This window comes from Heloderma suspectum, chromosome 16, assembly GCF_057233095.1.
Source record: "Heloderma suspectum isolate Gila_16-S chromosome 16, 16-S_ref, whole genome shotgun sequence".
In the NCBI taxonomy this organism is placed as follows: domain Eukaryota; kingdom Metazoa; phylum Chordata; class Lepidosauria; order Squamata; family Helodermatidae; genus Heloderma; species Heloderma suspectum.
Window position 1 is genome coordinate 4521887 of NC_139473.1, and position 23259 is coordinate 4545145.

Here is a 23259-nt window from a genome sequence, read left to right on the forward strand (position 1 = left end):
GGGGGGTGGGCTTAGCTGCACAGGGACCAGGCCTGAAATGATGCATACAGATGTCTGTCTTTGTTGGGGTGTGTGTGTGGAAATGCTTTCTTTGTAAGGAAATTACCCTTGTCGTTGCAGACCTTGCATTTTTATTGCCAGCTTCTGGGATGTTCTGGCTGGAGATGAGGACAGTAGGACTGCCGTCCCTCGCCTCAGTAAACACCATCCATCTGTTACTTGCAAATTGCCATTTATTTACCAGATAAGCCAATATCAAATTGCCCTATAGAGTGGCATCGAGGGTGAGATGATTTAAAAACAAAAGATTGAGTGGGGAAACAGGTAAACCTTCCCGGGTGAGAGACGGAAGTGGAGTTTTGCCGGGCCAGTAAATATGTTCAGGGTGCTCACTTGTGAATTGCCAAAGGAGGAGGACACGGATTTGCATAAAATTTGCACATGCTCATATCTGCATATTTAGAGATAATAATTGGTTTTATTTATTTGTCAAATATATTCAATGCCTCATAAAATGAAATCCTCTAGGTGTTTTACAATGATAATTTAAGTAGAAATATAGTGCATCTCACAGTACAGGTGACCTCTGTGCTGGACTGTTCAGTCAGCTGCCCAGGTGTTAGCAGTTGATGGGGAACAGTTCTGATGGTTCTTTATCTTTAAAGCGGACAGGGACAGCCACCGTGAAAACCCATTTTTTATGTGTGGAAAGGTGGGGGGAATAAATCAAATAAATAATAAGATTAAATAATAACAGGCCAACCTTTCAAATTTCTAACCCATGAAAGCTTGTGCTAATTTATTAAAATATCTGAACAACTAAGGGCATGATCCTGTGCATGTTTAGACAGAAAAAAGTCCTACAACTCCCAGCATTCCTCAGGCAGCATGGCTGACTGGGGAATGCTGGGAGTTGTAGGACTTTTTTTTCTGTCTAAACATGCATAGGATTGCACCTTGAAACAGGCAGTCTATATGTGTGCTACACTTAATCCACGAATTTGTAAATAGAAGGCTAACATGGTTATACTACAATATTATTTACTTCCAATATAGGACACCTTCAAATAGAGGGTGGTCCTATGTGAAAGAAGACACATGGCCACCCTAGATATGTATTTAAAGTAGCGGGGGCAGACTTCAGATTTGCAGGACCTGCTCTGCCTTTTGCTGCAACGGTGACATCCACCAACTGGACCCAAATTGTGGCTCAAGGGAGGGTCGGGCACACACTTAGGGCACAATCCTATGCATGTTTAGACAGAAAAACATCCTGCAACTCCCAGCATTGTACAGCCAGCATGGCTGGATGGGGCATGCTGGGAGTTGTAGGACATTTTTTTTCTGTCTAACCATGCATCGGATTGTAGGACTTTATTTCTGCCTAAACATGCATCAGATTGTAAGACCTTATTTCTGTCTAAACATGCATCAGATTGTAGGACTTTTTTCTTTCTCAACATGCATGGGATTGTGCCCATAGACTAAAAGAACTGGGTGTACCCGGACATGCAGTTGGCCTAGGGGTTCGTTTTCAATACTGGATCTGAGTCTGCCAGACTTCCATGCAAGAATCCGCTCCTAGTTTCCCCCCAAGCTCTCTGTTTTGGCACCCGAAAGCTGGCTGGTGGATGCTGGGAGTTTTAGTCCAACATACTTATAGCATACAAGCCTGGGAAAGGCTGTTGTGGTTAATCTTATCTTGAGCATTTGGGCTGCGGGTTTAGAGGCAGGACAGTGGGTGAGAAGCGAAGGGTGGCAAGGCGAGAGGACAGACGCTCACCTTCTTCGTAATTTATGGCTTCTTTCCCAGTGGGTTTCCTGCGCCTTTTGCGATGAGGCCAGATCATGTGGCTTGATGTAGTTTTGTTATCTCCTCCCCGGATGGAAATTGAATTATGTGGGCAGGTGCAGGTATGGACAAAGTGGAGTGAAATTTGGACGTGAGTCAACCGCTCCAGCAGGTGGCTGGTTAAACCGCCTCCGCTTTGCCCACTTGCCTTCTGGAAGGTTGTAAAACTCTAAATTAGAAATGGGATTGCTTGGATTTTTATTTAGTTCTTCAAACCCACCCCTGATTCTTGGCTGAATTGTTCTGCCTCCTTGCAGCTTTCCTCACATGTGGGATGTTCTTACACCTGGGCTTCGTTTCAGTTGTCATTTGATGGATTAGGACAGTATTTCACCTGTCCAGATACCCTGGAAAGAGCCCTCTCAAATCTCAGCTGGCAGGCAGGGGTCAATCCAGGGCTTGGATTGGGTCATTTTTCTAGTAGACCCATTGAAAGCAGTGGGATTAAAGTTAGTCATCCGCTGATTTCAACAGGTTTACACTTAGTATGTCTTCATAGGAATCCAACCCCAGAGCTGGAATGTATCTTCCCTGCTGATGGGGTTTTGAGCTTGTTTATTTGGGAAGCCATTTTGGTCTTAAATTTAACAGGGAACGTTCTGTCGCTTTATATTTCCTAAAAGGGGGTCGGTTGGTCTCTCTCTCTCTCTCTCTCCCTCTCCCTCTCCCTCTCTCTCTCTCACAGAAGCTTTTGCAATAGGTAACATGTATTTAAAGGCAACTGCCTAGCTGATGAATTACTTAAAAACTTGACAGTTTTTAAGACGACAACAACCGGTTTTAATCAATTCTGGTATAAGCTTTTGTGGATGTGTCTGATGAAGTGGAGAGCGTCCGCTAGAGCTTCTGCCTGAATAAATGTGTTCGATTTTCAGGTGCCACAAGGCTTTTTGTAGTTTTTGCTGCAGCAGACTGTCAGGGCAGCCCCTCTGGGAATAGTTTTTAATCAGTTGATAGCTTTGCTTCAAAGGCAGCACCGGTTCCGGGTTTTGGTGGGCCCGTGAGCAAGACACCTTCCGTGGGCCCCTTCCCTCAGTGAGTCCACCTTCCCACCGCCATTGTCACCATCCGCTCTTGTTCCTCTTCCTCATCATGGCTGCTGCTTGCTTGCTGGACAAGCACAGAGCCGGTGCACAAGTCGGCTGCGGCATCTCCTGCTTCTCCTTACCACCACCGTTGGCTGGGCCAGAGTGAGCGGCAGGTGAACGAGCAGGTTGCAGCGGTGAAGAGGAGGAGCAGGTCCAGGGGGCTCTCGCCGTTAGGACCCTGCTGGGGTGTGGGCCCTAAGCAGGTGCCCGACCATGCCAACCCTTGACGCTGGCCCAGTTCAAAGCTGGTTGTTTCTCCTTCCCAACCCTTTCCTTATAGGCTTCAGACTGGCTGGTCGGTACACACATTCCAAACGGACAAGCAGCGGAAGACGCAGGCGCTAAACTCAAAGGAAATGGAGGTCATTTTGGAGGTCATCCATCGGGCGGAGAAACTAGACGTTGTGGAGCAGCAAAGAATAGGGTACCATTGCTTTCAGATCCCTGTAATTCTGAAATTTCCCTATTTATTTATTTATTTATTTATTTATTTATTACATTTACATCCCACCGTTTTTCCTCCTCAAGGAACCCAAGGCAGTGTACATAATCCTCCTCCTCTCCATTTTAGTCTCACAATAACTCTGTGAGGTAGGCCCAAAGTCACCCAGTTAGCTTCCATGTCCGAGTGGGGACTAGAACCCGGATGCCCCGACTCCCAGTCCAGTCAAGATAACCATGAACATCGTAGCGGCCTTTATCCTCTGTCTCTTAACGAAAGAGCGAGATGTTAGGAGTGTTGTGTTTCTGTTTTTAAATTGCAGCATTCCACAAAACGGCAGGGCAGGAATTGTGGGTGGGCAGGGCTAATTTTTCCTCCTGCAATATCTACAGCAGGGGTGTCAAACCTCTTTCAGGCCAGAAAGGGGCTGGATTTAATTTTGGAGGAGCCCTCGGGGGCTGCACCCAGCGGTGGGTGGGACCAAAAGCAAAAAGGGGTGGAGCTGAAAGGAAACAGGGTGGGACCAAACTACCAGCATATTGTAGCTGAAAACTCTCATGGCCAGGAACGAAGCCTTAGGAGAGGCGTTCCAGCCTTTTAGAACGGGGAGAAAAACAGCAGAAAAGCGGGGAAATCACCCAACAGTTGGTGGTTGTGGGGAAGGGGGTGGGGCCAGGGAAGGGGGTGTGGCCATCTGGGAAATCCCAGAGGGCTGGATTTGGCCTGAAATTCAACACCCTGCTCTACCGGCTGTAGCAGCCCTCTCCTTGCATTCTGCTCTAACGGAGACTCTGCTTTGCAGGCGTCTGGTGGAGCGGCTGGAGAACATGCGAAAGAACGTGATGGGCAATGGGCTGTCCCAGTGCCTGCTCTGCGGGGAGGCCCTGGGCCTGCTGAGGAGCACAGCTGTCTTCTGCCAGGACTGCAAAAAGGTGGGTCCGGTGTGCCCGTGGCTTCAGCTGCTGCCCAGAGAACTGGACGCTCCGTGCCGCCTTGCTGTGCTTGTCACTTTCTGAACCGACCACCCAAGAGTATGTGTTCTTCTCCATGCTTTTGGCACAACCCCCAAAAACAAAAACCTTGAACCCAGGGCGATAGAAATTCTGCGCCAGAAAAGGCCTAATTCTGCAATCTGCGTAAGTCACACAAGCAATGTAAATTTAGCATGATTTACGCCCGGAGAGAGCAACCACTTTTGTTCTGGGGGCTGGATTAACCCCCTGGGCCAAGCCGGCGGGCCGGATGACGCCGGGCCGCACCTCCTCCCATGATGTCATCTGCCTTGCCTTGCCCATCTTAAAAAAAAATCTGTGCAGAGAGAGGCACGGAGGTCTTGGGACTTTGTCCTGTTTTCCACATTGGTTTTTACTCTTTTGCATAATGGATTGAGTTCTCGCCAATTGCGGCTAGTGATTCTGCATAATGGATCGTGGTTTTGCTCAGTATGCCCCCCTTCGAACCTCTAGAATCATTGACCATACATACTTCTAAAAGGTGTATCCCCTTAGCTATAGGGACTGGAATCTTTTTGCTTTGCTTTGCTTTGTTTTTTTCTTTTTCAAAGGAGGATTGCAGGAAGCCGAGCTTTGCACTTTCCGAAGCAGGTTGTCATGCCAAGGGGCAGAGGCTGGGCTCGTAGGACAGGAGATGCATCCCACTGGGTGTACTTGAGCTCAGAGATGCACTGAAATGGGCGCTCTCTGTTGTGACCTTTGGCCTTTTGCTGCTGTTACGTTGTGATTAAAAGGGCTTTATGAGCAGCGGATACCAGGGATAGGAGCATCAGATGCTGTCTTACATCAGGTCAAGGCTCTTTCTCTGATTGTGTCTCCTCTGAATACCAACAGCTGTCAAAAATCTTCATCTGAGAAAGGTGCCTGCTCCCAAGCCCCTTTCTTAACTGGAGATGCCAGCGATTGAATGTGAGACCATGCAAAGCAGGGGCTTTTTCACACTGAGCTACGGTCCCTCCCCATAGAACAGGGGTGGTCAACTTCAGGAGGTTTGGGGGCCATTTTTGCCCCTGGGGCCCCCTTGTGGGCCACAGTCCCCCCCAATGATTTTTAAAACATTTTTAATGAAAATAGATGGCGTCTGGAGCACTATGGCATGCCCTAAAGGTCAGATCTAGCTTGTTTGCAAGCTAAAATTGGTCCTTCTAGGGCTCTATAGCCACTATGGAGCCCCCAGAGGGTCAAATCTAGCTTGCCTGCAAGCTAAATTTCATCCTTTTTGGTGCTCCAGATGCCATTTCCCCCATACAATAAATATGTAAAATGTAACTTTTTGGGGGGGCGGGTGTGCAGAGGCAGAGGAGCATGGTAGGGGTTGCACTGGGGGGTGGTGAGGGCCGCATGCTGCCCAACCCTTCCACAGAACATAGCTTGGGGTTGGACCATCCAGGCCTCACTTCTGCCCTGGGCTCACTGCATGGTCTTTGTCCGGTTGCCCTCTCTCAGCCATTTGCATGATGGGTATAAAACTGGCCTCACAGAAATGCAGAGCAAGCGAAAAGAGGGATCTGGGTTTGGCATGGTAGTTCTCCAGCAACTCTCCTTCCAGGGGAGCCCTTTGCCTGTTCTCCAAATTTACCTCGAGGAGGTGGCATGCAAATTAACACTGAAGTTGAGGGATTCTGCAGAATTTTCAGCTTGAGCGGAGAGTTCAGTAAACGTGTGCCAAGGAACAGCGTGCCAAAAAATAGCTGCTTTTTTCTTCGTGGAGAAATTGCGCTGCATACACCCGAGTCCTGCCTAAATAGCTCACATTCACTCGTCTTGGCACGGTTATAATATATATATTTTTAAGTCTGTATTTTCCTTGCCGACCCTGCTCCATTGCCCTCCCATCAGGAACTCCATTTAGTTCGCTAACGGCAAGTCTCCTTCACGCTCGATGGCACAGGGAAAGCGTTTTAGTGCTTTTAAATTACCCAGGGAGCTGATTCCAAATTGACAGCTCAGCACTGTATCCCCCCACCCTTCTTCTTCTTTTAATCCAGTGGCAGGATGGTTTCTGCGAGGAACGAATTAGAAAGAAAGAAAGAAAGAAAGAAAGAAAGAAAGAGAAAAGCACATTTTAAAAAGAATATTTCTTATATTCTAAGGCAGGGAACAAATCTAGCTGGCTCAGTTGCCAACCTACGTTGCTGCTCCTCTGATTTTAATTTGACTTCTCGTCAGAAATAGTCAACTGAGATGGTGAGGATGAGGAGACAGGGGAAGGAATGAGAAAGGAAGCAGGAATCTTGCAGTATTGGCCAGGTTCACAGTAACGCTAATCCATTTGTTGTATTTATATCCTACCTTTCCTCCAAGGACCCCAAGGCAGTGTACATGAACCTCCTCCTCTCCATTTTATCCTCATAATAATCCTGTGAGGTAGGTTAGGCTGGCCCAAAGTCACCTGGTGGACTTCATGACCAAGTGAGGACTTGAACCCAGGTCTCACCAGTCCAACACTCTAACCACTACACCACATTGGCTCTCTGTGGCGTGGTTTGTTGAAACTTGGCTTGTTATTGTGTCATTCCTGCAAACAAACCATGGTTTGCTGACCAGCTCCAAACCACCAAGGGAAGCCATGGTTTGTTGTTGGCTTACGAAGTCTGACTTGTTTAAACCGTGGATTGTCGTGATGTCTGAACCCAGATCCGTGGCTTATCCCTGGCTTGTTTGCACTGCCGTCCACCCTGAAACGGAGCCCCCTGGCAAGAGCAACCTAGAAACGAAATCATTCTGAAGGCTGGTAAAACGGGCAGGAGAGAAACAAACCAGAGACAGAGAAACAAACAAACCAGAAACTGAAAAATGCATAGAGCTTGTCTCTTTCTCTCTTCTGCATCCCTTCACGACTAACCACAAAAATAACAGCAATGTATTGCCAAGGCTGCTGATATTAATCAGGCTGGGGATACATTTGTCTGTAGTAATTGTGGGTCCTTCTTTTGGAAATAGAATTTTGGGAGAACCTGCGGGGATTAAAAAATACCTAACATGTTAAGTATCTGTAAATTATCAATCCTGCAAACTCTTTTTTTCTTCCTGCCACACCGCGAATCAAAGGGAAACATTTGTTTCCTGGGTGATATTGCGGTTTTATATAGCGAGGGTAAAAGACGGATTTTTTTTTCCAATCCTTTACAAAGGAAATGTAATTCTTAAAAAAAAAAAAAAATCCTTTGAGAAAGAAATGGGTCTGACATTGCAGAAGTGACCACAAGGAGGAGTACTTGACTGTTGCATGCCATTTGGTGATGGACTGTTTTGAATGAATGCTGTGCATCTCAGTTTCTGGGGGTGGGAGGAAGCGGTGGTTTAATTTTTCCAAATAGCGGAAAGCTGCAAGGCTTTGTAAATTCGAATTGCCTCCAGGATAGTCTTGCAGCCCTTAGCAAGAGTGTATTTCTTATTATTTTATTCAGCTTTACATGTATATCCCGCCTTTTTTCCTCTGGCAAGGAACACAGGGCGGCTCATCTGGTCCTCCTCCTCTCCCTGGTATCCTCACAACGACCCTGTGAGGGAGGTTGGGCTGAGAGTCCGTGACTGGCCCAAAATCTCCCAGTGAGCTTCATGGCTGAGTGGGGACTCGAACCCATATCTCAGAGATGGCAAACGTCTTAGACAGGCTGCATGTCTGTTTCTGAACTCAGGTGTTCCAAAACCTATTGACAGCGCGTAACTGGAGCTCTGCCCCGTGGCGGTACAGCTGATGGCCCCATAGAGAGAGAAAAATGCTTAGTATTACCCACACCCCTCAGTCCCGGTTCCAATTTGAACACCGAGGGCTAGAGAGTAACGGGGAAGCCAGTTTATTTATCAGGTATTATTGACAGTTATATACTGCTCAATATAATAAAATCCCTAAGCGGTTTACATATCACAGCACTGGAATTGTGTATTAGGAATGGCAGCTTAGAATACACTGTTTAAAGCAATGCCACCAATCCCTTGCCTCCTGCCACCCACCCACCCCACGCACACACACGGATGGCACACGTGTGTTTTCTGGGTGGGTGGCAGCAGCATCCTTGAACAGGAGCTGAGGCGAGCCTCAGACAGCGTTGGCCACCTGCCATGTGGGATTACCCGGAGCGCGTTGCCCAGCCTGATGTTGCCGTCGGGTCTGGCATTGCATTTTGGGTAACTAGCATGCTCTCCCAAAGGAGATCTGATGGGTGCTGACTTTGCCTCCTTTTCGGGTCCAAATTAGAACACGTCCTTTATGCCCTAAGCATTTTGACAGTTTAGAACATTACACTTTGCACGGAATCGGTTTTGAAGCGGAATTGATTGCCGTGCTTTCGTGTGACTTGCTGGTTGAAGAGTTGTTTTCAGTTCTCTTTTTTAATGTGTAATCGTAAGGTTTTTATATTGGATTTGTTTGGGGTTTTGTTTTGTTGTTTACTGTTGTGAACACTGCGCTAGGATCCTTTTTGTGTGTTTTTTTTTAAATACTTTTCATTCTATTTTTTATCTTTATAAATGAAATAAACACTCTCAACAACCTAGTCATTATCTACAGTTTCCAACAATACAGTATTCCTACAGTATGCACAGCAATAATGAAAAAGAGGGGGAAAAAACAGAAGAAGGAAAAGGAAGAAGAAAGCAAGAAAGAAAAAGAAAAAATATTAAAGTTACTTAAAAGGATTAAATTTAAACTTCATTACACACAAACTTCAAATATCATTCTACTTAAAAGTTATACCTATAACATTGCCAATATTACAATTCAGTACAGCATAGATAATCAGCCTTACATTTCAGTATCATATCATCAGTCTTATAGCAAGGGAGCAAGCCTACAATTCATTTCCAATAACCATATATTGCCCTTCAGTTAACATATAATAGTAAAGCTTAACAATTTAACCAGCCAAAAATATTACTAATTAAAGTCTCATAATAATGATAGTAATAATAATTTAAAAAGGAAGAAAATTAAAAAGGATAAGTGCTAGGACCCTTTTTGGATGAAAAGGCGGTTTATAAATTTCAGAAAAAAAGGACATGGCCAGTGCAGAGCTGAGCGCTGGCCTGCTCACCAGTTGGAAGCGCCACTGCCCAGGGGAACTTTGTCAGGGTATCTGTGAGGCGAGCGGCTGCTCTGGCCGGCAACGGCAATAGCTGTAGCTGTGACGGCCGCCGCAGCAGAGTCAGAGATGGGCCCTTCTGAGCCCTGGGGCCTTGGCCGTTGCCCAGCCATGCCGACCTCTGGTGCTGATTGGCGATCATCACTGCCTTATGCTGTGCTCTGCTTTGGTGCAGTTATTGATGTACTCCTCGTGGAAACCCTGCCAGCTTAGTCCTGTCAATCGACTATGTGTTTTTTAAAAAATCCCCCAGCACGATATCCCCACGGCAAACCTACGAGATCTCATAGGCTGAGTGACGGTGAGTGAGCTTTCAGGCTGGCGTGGGATTTGAACTTGGGTCTCCATTTCTCATGGCGTGATGCTTTTCCTCCACTTTGCCACGCTGTGGGAATGAAAAGCGGTATATAGCTTTTTCTGTCTTCCGGAAGATGCATAGCTTCCATTCAGAGTTTTATAGAAGAAACCAAAGGAGATAAAAAGAAGGGAGCACAGCAGGAGCGGACGGGGTGGTGAAACTTTTCATGCAACCTGCCCCCTGTCCCCCCTACCCCCCCCATCCCCGGTCCCGGTGGAATTCCAGTTTCCACGGAAGCAGGTAGTTTAACTTACTCTTCAGCAGTCTTCCCTATGCATTTCTTTTTTGGTGCTTAAAAGAGTAGCTGTAGAGAAAAACCGGATAGGATCCCCAAATGGCTTCCCCTGTGTTTCAGAATTGGGACAAAGCTGTGCTTCCATGCATCTGGATTTATGGAAACCAGGCCAGGAGTCGGCACGGGGTAATGTGGACTGTGGTTAGTGGGAAGCCCAGCACCCCTGCAGGGCCTACCGCTGTCTTGGCCCCCTGACCCTCTGCTCAGTGCCAGGCAGATGGGTTGAGGAGCCACTGTTTTAATTCCCCTCCCACCTATGTAGAGTGTCAAGAGGGCCTTCATCACATCTGGAAGCAGCCTGCATAGAAAACCCCGCAGGACGGATTTCTTCTGCAAGCATGGCGTCCCCACTCCCTGCAAGCCAAGCCTGTAAAGACGTTCTGTGACCAAAGAGCTCCGGCATCCACAGGCTGGCCACACAAGTCGCATTAGCTTTGCTGCCAAGCTTCCTTGCCGAGGCTCCTCCCGGCAGGCTGTCATTAATGGCTTAGCAGGCCCTCCCGGTGCCGATCGATGGCCGTTAGCACCATCTGCGGCTGCTGCAGCTCAATCAGAGGCCTTAATTTTTCCTCCCTGCCACTATCACCGCCATGCAGGAAGAGCACTCTTCTCTCATTAGGAGGATCCGTTTTTCTTTTTCTTATCGAGCGCCGGCTGTTTTTCCCCAACATCTCTCTCCCCTCTCTCTTTCGGAAGATTTCTCAATTTTGCCCATCTCAAGCACTGTGGATTTGCTCTGGTTTTCCTTGAGGCAGGGAAGAGCCAGTATCTGCCACAGGCACCCGCCCCCCGCCCCCACTGCAGCTGCCAGTCTGGGCTCCTGCGACTGGTGCCAGAGGTTGGCAAGCGAGGGCAGTGGCTGGTGCCCGGTCGCGTTAAGGTGGTCCCCTCAGGTACCATTTTTGACTGAAGAGAACCTAGATGCTTGCCAGAGTTCTAGGTCACCTAGATTCTAGGACAGTTCTACGTTCTATAAAGAGCTCTAGATTCTAGAATAGTACTACATTCTAGTTCTAGATTCTAGGAGAGATCTGGGTCACCTAGATGCATGCCAGACTCTAGTCCAAGGGATGAAGAAACTCATGTTGAGGGGACGAATCTGGCACACCTTGGGTCCCAGTCTGGCCCACTGGAGTGGCCATGCCCCCTCCCCCTGGCCCCACCCTCTTTCCTGTGGCCGCTGATCGTTTGGCGGTTCCATTGCTTTGTGCATTTCCTTCCCCCTTCTCAGAGCCTGAAATGCCTCTTGAGGCAAAGTTATTGTTAGCAAGAGCTTTAAGCTACAATATGCTGGCATTTTTGGTCTTGCCCGTTTTGCCTTTGGCCCTGCCCACCACTGGAAAGTGGCCCCCAAAAGCTTCTCCGGCCCTTGGGCTGAAAGAGGTTCAAGGCTCATACTCCAGGCAACACAGGACCAGCTCCAGGGTTGAGACAGCCCTTGCAAAATGGCCACTGGCAGGCTCTCTGGGCAGCAGCAGAACTCTACCTCCGTGCTGAGTAGCCAGGATCTGCCATTTTCCCACAATGCTCGGGAGCGATGCTATTTTGGAGGCAGAGTGGGACTTCCGTACACTATGCTCAACATCTAAGGTCCTCCTCCAGCTGCATACTCCAAGGGAGGCTCGGAAGACAGCAACGGGGAGAGGGCCTTCTCAGTGATGGCTTCCCAATTGTGGAATGATCTCCCTGACAAGGCCCGCCTGGCACCAACATTGTTATCTTTTCAGCGCCAGGTCAAGACCTTTCTCTTCTCCCAGGCATTTGGCAGCATATAATAAATTTTAATCGATCCTGGATTGTCTTATGGTTATGGTTGTTTGCTTGAGATTGCTTGTTTGAAGTTGTTTTAGATATATGTTCTCTTGTGTATATTGTCTTTTTATGTGTTTTTAATGTAAATGGCTTAATCTCTGTATACTGTATTTTTAATGTTTTTAATGTAAGCCAAAGCTCTCTGAGCAGTTTACAATTGGGCAGTATAGAAATATAATAATAACAACTTGATATGGCAGCACCCAGGCCCAAGCTGCGTTGGAAGTGGTACAGTCATGGGAGGAAAGCACCACAGGCCTTTCCGTCAATGTTTGGATCTGCTCCAGGGTATACGATACCCTGTGTTAGATCATGGGATTCCACAGTCCCTTCTGTCTCTTGATTTCCTTATGTCTTGGTGCCTTGAGCAATGGCTGTGAGACTGATGCTTCCCCCACCTGTTCTTAGCCTTTTTAACTATCCCTCCCCCCCCACCCCTGCTTTTGTCTCCTTATTTCTCCAGAAAGTTTGCACCAAATGCGGCATAGAAACTCTGGGCACCCAGAAACGGACGGTCTGGTTCTGTAAGATCTGCAGTGAGCAGAGAGAGGTGGGTCTCTGGTGGGAGTAAACTTCCGCCGCTCGCAGTAATTCTTATTTTTGCTGTCTGCCTTCAGTGTTGTTTTGGCTTCCGTGTGTGCCTGGGTTACACTTTGCGTGCTGCTTTTTGGAGCAACCTTCGATAATAAAGACAAAACTATTCTTGGCTCTTGCTTTTACATGCAGGTTCAACATCCAGCATCTCCAGCCAAAGAGACCTCTGGTAGTAGTTGCTGGGGAACAGAGAGCTGCGGTCAGTCAGATCGACCAGGGGTCCCCAATGCAGTGTCCCAAAGTTCTCCACTCCTTGCCCCCTTCAGAAAAAAGAAAATTGGAATAAAAACCTCAGAAAATGTTAGGGCAGTCTTGTTCTCTCCATTTCTAGCCTCGCTTTTTCTCTCCCCTCTATCCCTTTGCCTTGCTGTTTCTCCCCCCCCCAGCTTCTAGCCTTACTGCTTCTCTCCCCGCTACCTCTTTAGCTCACTTTTGACTAGCCATCCCCCCCACAGCAGCTGTTATGTGACTAGCCACATTCTTTGTGGGAGCCATTTTGTGGTGGCACCCACAACAGTTTCTCAAGTTCCCCAGTGTGCCCACAGGTCTCTCTTGGGGACCCCGAGATATCCTGTGCACAAGTGATGGGGAAAGATGTATGGGGGAGGGCTTAACGAAACTCACGAGCCTGCCCCCTGAGTCCCGCTTCCCAGTTTTACTACAGTAGTGTCCCCATAGCCTCCATAGCACAGTAGCAGTGGGGGCCTTTACAACAACTGTTTTGCCTTGCTATCTTTTGTAATCTGAGCACCGCAGTCTGAGTAGCCAATTCTAGCCTAGGTGAAGAAAAAGACTGAAGAAAGCAGCTTTCTGTGTTAATGGTTTCTTATGCTAACTGGCTTCCTGTTTAACCAAGATTTGAAGCACAACACGGGGATATTAAGGGCTCCGTCTGCGTCAGAACAACACCTGTCTTCCAAGGGAGCTCTCCCAGGTCCTGAAGGGCCTGGTTCCTATTGACCAGAAGCTGGCTCTTGTTTGCCCAGAACCCCTTCCCATTGGTGGAGGACTCCTCTCCGGGCCTAGCTTAGTGCTTTGGTGGCTCACAATTTGAGCTACTCCAATTCTGTGTGTTATTAGACCTCTGAGTTGCTTGACTGCCCTTTTGTCAAGAGCGGGCACTAAAGTTCCTCCCTGTGGTCCTGCCACAAAATTGTTTCCATCTTGTTTCCCCCCTGTTTTTCACACTCGGCATGCAGCCACATTGAACAGACCTGAAGGTCATGTGGATTTCCCACCAACTCTGTATATTTCTTCAGTTCTTTTGATTGTCCGTCTCTCTCCTCCCCGCTCATTATTGGAATTGCAAAACACTTCGTGTGTTTATTGCATGTTTTTCTCTTTTTTTGGCCTGGGCTGTTTGAGCCCTTGCTAGTTTCACAGCACCATGCTCTGTAGGCATCTTTTGTGCATTTTTATGGTCCTTCTTTTTGGACGAGAGGAGCAATTTACTGCTGCATTCTGATCTCCGAAGCAATCATTTTTTATTTGTACAGTGAAGGACAGGTGGCGTTTCTTTGCTGGCTGCTGAAGTTGAAAAACAGAAGCAGAGCCCTGCTGAATCAGACTAAAAGCTTCATTTGGTCCATCAGTTGACTTCCCACTGTGGTCAACCAAACAGGACTTTAGGAGGCTGCCTTCCGGGATGTGCAATTTCCAGCCTGCAGAGCCTCCTGTGGTTACCCCAGGGATGGGGCTGGCCCAGTTGGGAGGGGGAGCAGCATACATGTTGGGAATCCCCCTTATCTCCCTATTTCAGATTGGCAATAACAGCCAGCATGCAGGTTGTGAATGGTTGCATCCTTTCAAACGGCTGTGCCTCCCAGCACCAGCCATATCCCTTTCCCCACGCTGAGAGAGGCACGGAACCTGTCTCCACGCTGAGAGAGGCACGGAACCTGTCTCCACGCTGAGAGAGGCACGGAACCTTTCTGTGAGAGGGACCTGTCTCCACGCTGAGAGAGGCACGGAATCTTTCTGTGAGAGGAACCTGTCTCCACGCTGAGAGAGGCACGGAACCTTTTACATGCTGAGAGAGGCGCACTCTACCTCTTGATATGGCTGGCCCTGCTTCCAGTTGCTTGCTGTGGAGGAGGGAACCGGTGCCAGCTGGAGAGTCTTGCAAAGACCCGGGAAATGACAGTGTTATGCTGGAGTTTTAAATCTCCCTTGAGGCTGGGGCAGAGCAAAGCGCTGCTCGCTTTCTTTGCCTCCAGCAGACAACAAGGTTGGAGGTGTGATGGTCAGATCCATTTACACAGGTTCAGGGTTACAGGTCCGGTGCTGCTTAAAATATTCGCCCTGGATCGCATGAGCGGAGGAGCCGAGAGAGAGGCTGGCCCAAAGAACGTAATTGCAAAGTTCTGTCGGTGTGTAATGAAGCTAACAGGGGTGTTAGTTTAATTTCCCCGCTTGGCTTGTTTATCCTGCTGCTGTCCAGCTTTTGGAGGGAGGCAGAGGCCTGTGGAAATTAGCGCGTGGGCACAATTCCTCACAGCATTGTTAATAAAACGTGCACCACCACACATGATAACAGCCTTGGGCTAAGAGCTCTCATGGCGGTGATTAGCAAGGTGGTAAATTGACTCTTCTGTGCATCCTACGATATATTGTCCATCCGTCCTGCCCTTTTGCCATGTGGAAATGTGGTTTGGGGTGCAGAATCCAGCATCCTGAGAATCTTTCTTTTTCTTGGGTTTTTTTTAAAGCAAGTTTCCAGCTCTCAAGGTCGCTGCCAAAGCTTCCGGGGTCCTCCTTGCTGCTGCGCCGGAAGAGAGGGGAAGGGGAAGGGGCTGGCTTGCGATGACAAGGGACCCCCGTGGGAGAAGCAGTTCTTGAATTATGGAGGGAAAGGAAGAAACAGGGGAAGTCACAAAAGTTTTGGAGTCTAGATCCCCACGGCTCCACCGTAAACCACGTGCTGTGGGAGGTAATAGATCTCATGCTATTCCCCACATTGCTTCCCTACTTAGTTCCTTCTGTCCCCTTTCCTTTGTTTCCTGTGTCAAATTTTTGATTGTAGGCTCATTGGGGCAGAGATGCTCTCCTCTTGTGCTTTGTAAAATGCTATGCACACTGATGGTGCAATAGAATGAAATGAATTCCCTTCTTGGGCCAACCCCAGGGTAGGAGGGAAAAAAAGCCCTCTGGAGACTTTTTCTCTTCTGCCAGAAATATTTCTAAAGCTTCTGTTTTTCTTTGTTAAAGCAGATCCATCCCTGCTTGACTCGGCACGTCTCGTTTAGTTCACAATTAGCTCATTGGCGGGCCCAAACAAAATTGGGTTTTTTGGATATTGCTTCATTTCCCCTGTGATCCCACCCCCACCCCACGCACACTTCATCCTCTTCTTTGTGCCAAGCCGCAGATATATTAGATGTGTTTTTAATAAGCTCCCTTCATCACAATCTCACTATTAAAATCTAAATTGGAAGGCACGGTGCATTCTTGCGGGAGGCGCCGCGCTTTATCACGCTTGCTGGGTTTTGGCTGCTGCTGCACGTCTTTGGCCTATGGCGTTTGGGCCTCTCTTTGGTGCTTAAACAGCGTCTCTTGTCTTGAGTCTCTCTTAAACTGAATTTCTAAGAGGTGTCCGTTCAGCATCTCGTAATGCGTTTATTATTGCCGTGTTAATATTGTGTTTCACTTGCCAGCTATGACTGCTTGGATTCCATTCAAACCTGTGCGTCTTCGGTCTCCTGTCTGCTCTGAGCCTCGTACTCTTGAATTTCTCCTCTTTGGTCCCCACCCCTGTTCGCACTCAACCCCTTGAGTTTGCTGCTGGAAGGAGTGACTACAATTTTGAGAGCCAAAGAAGAGCTGCTGCTTACTGAGCCAGCCTACCGATCCATCTAGCTATTCATTGTTGGAGTTTCGGCTGATTTTTAAAATCTGGATAGATCTGCATGTGGCTGCACAGGAAAAAACGCACACTTTTTTTTGTTTTTAGGTGATTTGCCATGGGATTGCAGCAGACATAGACTTAGAGAAGGAGGGAATCCCATAGGAGGGAATGCCTCTTCTAAGTTGGCACATTACAGCTGCCTCATCATTATTAATATTATTATCATCACCATCGTCCATTAATGATCAAGTAATCATCAGTATTTATTTATTTATTTATTGCATTTATACCCCGCCTTTCTCCCTCTCGCAAGGAACTCAAGGCGGCTTACATTATCCTCCTCCTCACCATTGTATCCTCACAACAACAACCCTGTGAGGTAGGTTGGGCTGAGAGTCTGTGACTGGCCCAAAGTCACCCAGTGAGCTTCCATGGCCGAGTGGGGACTAGAACCCGGATCTCCCGGTTCCCAGTCCGACAATTAAGTATGAATTAATTGTCAAGTAATTATTAAGTAATTGGCAATCAATGGTCAATCATCTATTAATCATCTATCATTAATTGATAATTAATTAAATAATTACCATTTGGTCAATAATTCTGGCTAATTATAATTAATTACTATTATTTCTAATCACAGTTAATACAAAAGTTAACTATTAATTATCAATCAGTGAACGATCGTTAATTATTAGTTTTTAATGTTAATTGTTAACCATTAATTATTGGTTAGTATTATTAATAATTAATTTGTTTCTCAGGCATCTTTTAAAAAAATCTGCTCAGAATGTTTCTAATGAACGATTGGATTGACTCTGATTTTCAGTGTTGTTCTTGTATTGCTTAGGTTTGGAAGCGCTCTGGAGCCTGGTTCTACAAGGGCCTCCCCCAGTACATCTTGCCCCTGAAAAGCGGCAGCAAAGCCCACGAGCCACACCAGCAGCCGCGCTACACGGAACCGGCGGCGCTGGGCGTCAAGGGCCTCTCCGCAAACCGCTCCTACACCTGGGCCCGGGGGAGAGGTCAGCTTTGGGCACTCGTCTCTCTTGCCGCATTAATGGGCAGCTGGGGTGGAAGCGGCAGCCGTGCCTGCACCCGATTTTAAAGATGTTTGAATTAAGCAAGAGTCTTCTTGTCAATTAATTCTTTAAACTTTTTTTTTTTCCCATGAGCACGAATGGTATTTCTAAAGTCAGAAGCATGGCTTCCTTTCCTTTCCTTTTTTTGACGATGCCCACTTTTAGGCCCCTGCACATCTTTTTTCTGGCCCCATTTCATATTATGGAAGCCGTTACATCCCTAGAACCAATGGACTGTTTCGGGATCAGGCCCACGGCAGGACCTGAGAGACGATAATGCCCCTTCTCCCCACCTCTGCAGCTGTTCAGGAGGGGACGTTGACCAGGAAGGTCCTGGGTTTGGGTCTTGGCTGATCCTGACTGCAGCCTCCTCATGCCAGGAGAGCCGCTCCGTCAGGTATTGTGGTCTGAGCCATGTAAGGCTTTATAGGTCAAAACCAGCACCTCGAGCCGGGCTCAGAAACGTGCAAGCGGCCAGTGCAGGCGGGCCAGAACCCGTGTTATATGTTCAGGCCTTCTTGTCACTTGTGGGCCAAATCATCTGGACGGACGCAACTCAGCCCGAGACGTGATGGGAGATGTAGGTGAAAACTGAGAGCCAGTTGTGGCAGAGCGGTGAGAGGGTTGGCCTGGGACTTGGGAGACCCGGGTGCTAGGCCCTACTTGGCCATGAAGCTCACTGGGTGACTTCGGGCCAGTCACCGATCCTCAGATTAACCTCCCTCACAGGGTTATTGTGAGGAGAAAACGGAGAGGAGGGGGACCATGTAAGCTGCCGTGGGTTCCTTGCAAGAGGAAAAAGGGCAGGATATAATGTAATAATAAATAACACAAATAAGAAACTTCTGGAAGGCGGCAAATGGCCCAGGCCTGGTTTAAATGGTACTTTTCTCTGCCTAGTGCTGTTGTCATCAGTGAGGCCTTGTTTAGTTTTCAAAAGGCACCAAGGTGACGCTTGGGGAAAAATGCGTGGAGGGCAGTGTTCCACATTCTTGGGGGGGGGGGTGTTGTTGGCGGTGTGTTAATGTGGGAAGTGTGTGCTTGCACAGAGCTCCATAGATGTGAATGTGCCTTCACTTTTCCTGCTGTGTGTGAGTGGTTGCCAGGGTAACCCCTGTCAGTGCTTGAGGCCTCAGCTTTGCCTTGATTTATCGTTGCCCCCCCACAACAACAGTGACTTTTTGCGGTGTTGACAGTTGTCCATGGCTCTCGCGCACCGATATATGGGGGATCATGTGTCAGGGATGGGGGCCTTGATGTGGTAGCTTTTTTAGAGCATTTTCGGTCAGCAAGAGAACTTGTAGTTACAAGAAGCAGCAGAAATGTTGAAGAGTGAACATGTGTTTGTGAAATCTCTGTGGCTCAGCGTGTTCCGTGTCAGGGCATCGGTGTTTCTGTGTTATGTCACCAGGATGGAGCGACGTTGCTTGACTTCCTTGTTTTTTAGGCCTGGGATTTGGGGGGGGGGGGCGTGTGGGCTGGGCTGTATTGTTCCTGTTAAACCTCTTTTGGGGGCATCTTGCTGGAAGTACAGAACATGGATAGAATGAAAGGGAGGAAAATGGATGAGACAGAAAGCTTGCCCACAATTGGTGTTCTGTGGCAAGAAAGATATACACAATTCGAACCTCTGCAGAACAGAATCCCCTTTTGTATTCCTGTATCTCCTTGTCCCACAGGAGCAGCAATGTATTCTAAATGTGCTATCTGTGCAGAGTTTCCCAAACACCTGACAGCCAAGCTAACCTTTCCACCTCCATTTTTAAAACTTGGAAGCACGCACTGCTCTTATACTAAAGGGCTCTGCAAGTGTCAGATTCACCTGCCTTTGGAGGAGCTGCCTGGCCAGGTTTCTGTCTTGAGTCACCAATCTGGGCAAACCTTCCAATTAGAAAGCAGGAAAGCCCAGTGCCTTGACTCACACAGAGCAACGGCGGGCATGCTTGTCTGAAAGCGGAAAATTCTGCACTCTCAACAGAGAGATGGGAGCAGAATTACCTGCTCCTAGCAGAGGTTAATTGGAAGGAGGGCAAGGTGAGATTAGCAAATTAAACAGACACAGCGGCCTTTCTGGAATCCCCAGAGACTTAGTCTTTGTCCTAAAAAACCACTTATTTCTCATGACACACAAACACTCCTCCTATTCCGCGGTTGTGGGCTCTGGCATATAGTTTGGGAGTTAGGGTAGCACTGCCTGTTTCTGATGAAAAAGATGCCAGTGAGTAGAATCCCACATTTGATACGTTCTGGGTCTCAGACCCAGCTTCCAAATAGGTTCTGGGGCTCAGCCGATGCTCAACATCTGGCTCTGTGAAGACTATAGAATGTGTACAGCTGGATTGTCTGGCCCTTGACAAATGGCCTTGTAACTAAAAGAGAAAATGGCTTCTCTCTCTTTCTCTCTCTCTCAATCTCTCTGCCTGCCCCAACCCAGTCTCCCCCAAGAAACAGCTGGTAGCTAAATTAGATTCCCCCGCCCCTCCTCACATGTTGTTTAAATAGCAGAAGTGGTTGTAGATTTTTTTTTTTTTGGCTGTAAAGTGAGAACCATTTACCAATTCAAATAGCACCCTTAGATTTGTGTCAGCTAAATTGAGGCTTGTTGGTTTGATGTCTCTCTCTTTCTTTCTCTCTCTCTCAGTCTCTGGTTGAGTTTGCAGCAATGGCAAAAAGCTAGGGTGGAGAGGAAAGAGTAACATTTAATGAGGTCTAAGAAGCTTCTGTTACACAGGGCTTCTTAGCTGTGGCCAGTTGCCATCGTAGCCCAGTGACTAGAAATACAGCAAGGCTTAGAGGCAGTGTCGTTTTGCTTCACAAGAACATGTGGCTGGCAGCGATACCAGGATCATCCAGTGTATCAGGGGGTGTTGAAAGCTGCTCTGAAATGGAATTTGGCCCTCGGGGTGAAAGAGGTTCGACACCCCAGAGATGTGAGATTAACAAGGTCTTTGCTTAGTGACAACACCCGCCCCCACGGTCAGGCGTGCCATTTTCTAAAGCAGAAGTGCAGAACCTCTATCAGCCCAAGAGCCAAATTCCATTTCGGGGAAGCTCTTGGAGGTTGCATTCCTGTGGTGGGCAGAGCCAAAGGCAAAGGGGGCAGGGCCAAAAATACCAGCCTATTGTAGCTTCAAGCTCTTCCTGCCAGTCACTAAGCCTTAGGAGAGGCAGTTCAACCTTTTAGAATCGGGGGAAACTGCACGAAAGCTGGAAAACCAACAAACGGTGGGCGGGTCAAGGGGGTATTGCCTGGGGAAGGAGGCATGGCTATCTGGGTAACCCCAGAAGGTTGGATTTGACCCCCAGGCCGGAGATTCTGCCCTCCTGCTCTAAGGAGAGGGTTTCATGAATGGGGCGGCACCACCACCAAAAAGCCCCTTTCCCTTGTTGTCATCTGCCTCCGCCCTCAGTATTTGGGCAGGTTTGTGTGTGAGTAAGCAGTCTTCCCGTGTTGCAGGGAAGCGTACCAGCTTGTGGAAAGTGAGTACAACTTTAGAATATATGCACGTGTGCATACATACATCATACTTTAAAACACACACGTGCACACGAAACACTGGAATTTTGTTTTGCTGGTAGCCTTATTTGGGGGGGTGGGGGGGTGGATGTCGTGTGAATGATAGGTGTAATTCTCCCCCCCCCCTTTTCCTTTCCCACAGTGGTATCCAGCGATAGCGATAGCGATTCGGAGTTCAGCTCGTCAAGTCTGGATGACCACTCAGTGGCTGCAGGCTCAAAGGGGTTCAAGATCCGAAAGCACCGAGCAGAGTCAGGTGAGGAAAACAGCTATTTGGGAGTGTGTGTGTGTGCGCGTGCTTTGCACGTGCATGCGTGCAACACAGTGTGTGCACACGAGTGCTTTGACGCTGGAAATACAAGGCTCTAAGCCTAGGGATAATGCGAACTGTAGTCGGCCGGCTCTGGAGGGGGCCAGGTTGGAAAAGGCTGCAGGTGTTGCTGACCTGTCTTACCTTTGTTGAGCAGGTCAGGGAGGAGGGAGGAAGAAGCTGTTGGTGGCTACTAGTCCTGATGGCTCTATGCTCCCTCCAGGATCAGAGGCAGTATGCCTGTGTGCACCAGTTGCTGGGGAACATGGGTGGGAGGGTGTTGCTGTGCTCGTGTCCTGCCTGGTCGACAGCTGGTTGGCCACTGGACTGGATGGACCCTTAGTCTGATCCAGCAGGGCTCTTCTTATGTTCTTAGGAGAGAGAAGGTTTGTAAAAATGACCATTTAAAAAACAACATTGCAATTTTGACTCGTTGAAATTTGGCTAATGTACACAAATGCAGAGCTGTTTTGAAAGCACGTGTAGAAAATGGCGGATGTTTTAGTAAAGCACGATGAAATACTGTCCTCCAAAAAGAAGACGACGTAGTGTTTTGTTTTTTCTTTTCAAAAAGGAGTTTTATTTTACCATACTGGCAGTGCAATTGTATATGTGCCTTCTCACAAGTAAGTTCCATTCAGGTCAATGGCACTTACTCCCCGGTAAGTGGCTCTAGGTTTGCAGCCTCAATAAGAATTTCATTTTCAAGACTCCTTTTCATAAAGTCATGCTTCCTTATAACTCTCCCTGTGAATTTGTAATATGTTTATGTTGTGGTAGGTTTTAATCTATCACATACTTTGACATTGACTGATTATTGTTCTAAGGCTTTTTGAATGGTTGGCCCAGCACAATAGATTGTTCCACATCATTTGAAGGCAAGGGACTGGCTTTTAAAAATGTTATTGACAAGATGCATTCTTATATACGTTTTTCTCAAGATGGATGTGTTTGTAGGAATTGTACAGGATGCTCTTAGTACTTGTAGACTTCTTGGGATTTTTAAATTTTTATTTCACTGCTGCTGTTCTTGCCTTGATGAAGAACACTCATGGCTTGTAATGCGTTCTGGCAATTTTAGCACATAGAATAAGATCTCTGGTTCAATCCCCGGCTTCTCCAGGTAGGGCTGGAAAAACTCCTGCCTGAAACTCTGGAGAGCTGCTGCTGCCAGTCAGTGTCGACACTACTGGGCTACATGAACCCAGGGTCTGACTCAGTACAAGGTGGTTTCCTCTGTTCCTATTTACATCAGACTTTTACTCAGAGCCATGAGGACTAGAATCTTACTTTATTTTTAGGAGGAGGATCATAGCTCAATGGTAGAGCACCAGCTTTGCGAAGCTGCTTTGCCTGCCCTCTGACTTCTCCCACTGGGGAGCAGATACAGGACAGGAGAAGCAGCTCAGCCCGGCTTTGCTTCTCCTTTGCGTTCCCTGCAGGGAGCTCCTACAAGCACCGGACGAGCCCACAACAGCTGCTCCCCCAAGAGAATCGCCTTGTTATTGCCAACCTGTGATCGGAGAGAACAAGGGGATCCCCCTGCATGCCACCCGCCCTGCATTGGTAGGGCGAGTGGCCCACGAGGGAATCCCTTTATCTCCCATTCCTCTCCCCGCCTCCTCCAAAAGCCCTCAGTAGCCTCCAGGCCAGGGGGAGTGCTAGGGAAGGAATGTGGGTCGAGCCCACGGGAGACGCCTGAGCCTCTGTGGGCTGAATGGGCGATCGCCGTGAGCTAGCTACTTAGGGAATTCTGGGGGTTGTAGTCCGACCCATCTGGAGGGCACCAGCTAGGAAAAAGCTGGAGTAGACATTACTGGCTTAATGGACCTGATATAAAGCAACTCCCTCTGTTCTAAAAGAGCAGTCTGTCTGTCTTTTCTGGGTTTCTGCTACTTTGGTTTTTGGGATGTGTTTCTGGACCACCAGCCTCCAGCTAAGGAACAGAGCCCAGAAATACAAGCGCGTATG

General features: G+C 47.9%; 1 protein-coding gene across 5 annotated transcripts in view; it reads left to right on the top strand.

The window, feature by feature from the left end:
* RPH3AL (rabphilin 3A like (without C2 domains)) overlaps positions 1–23259 on the top strand; it is a 48160-nt gene that overhangs the window by 15092 nt on the left and 9809 nt on the right. For 4 of the 5 annotated variants that reach the window (XM_084822948.1, XM_084822950.1, XM_084822951.1 and 1 more), the window contains 5 exons: positions 3221–3364; positions 4185–4314; positions 12408–12494; positions 17230–17404; positions 21121–21234. In XM_084822948.1, coding sequence (XP_084679074.1) covers positions 3221–3364; positions 4185–4314; positions 12408–12494; positions 17230–17404; positions 21121–21234 — 650 coding nt within the window. Of the gene's footprint in view, positions 1–3220; positions 3365–4184; positions 4315–12407; positions 12495–16695; positions 16762–17229; positions 17405–21120; positions 21235–23259 lie in introns of all 5 variants that reach the window. The other variant, XM_084822947.1, reaches the window with a different exon arrangement.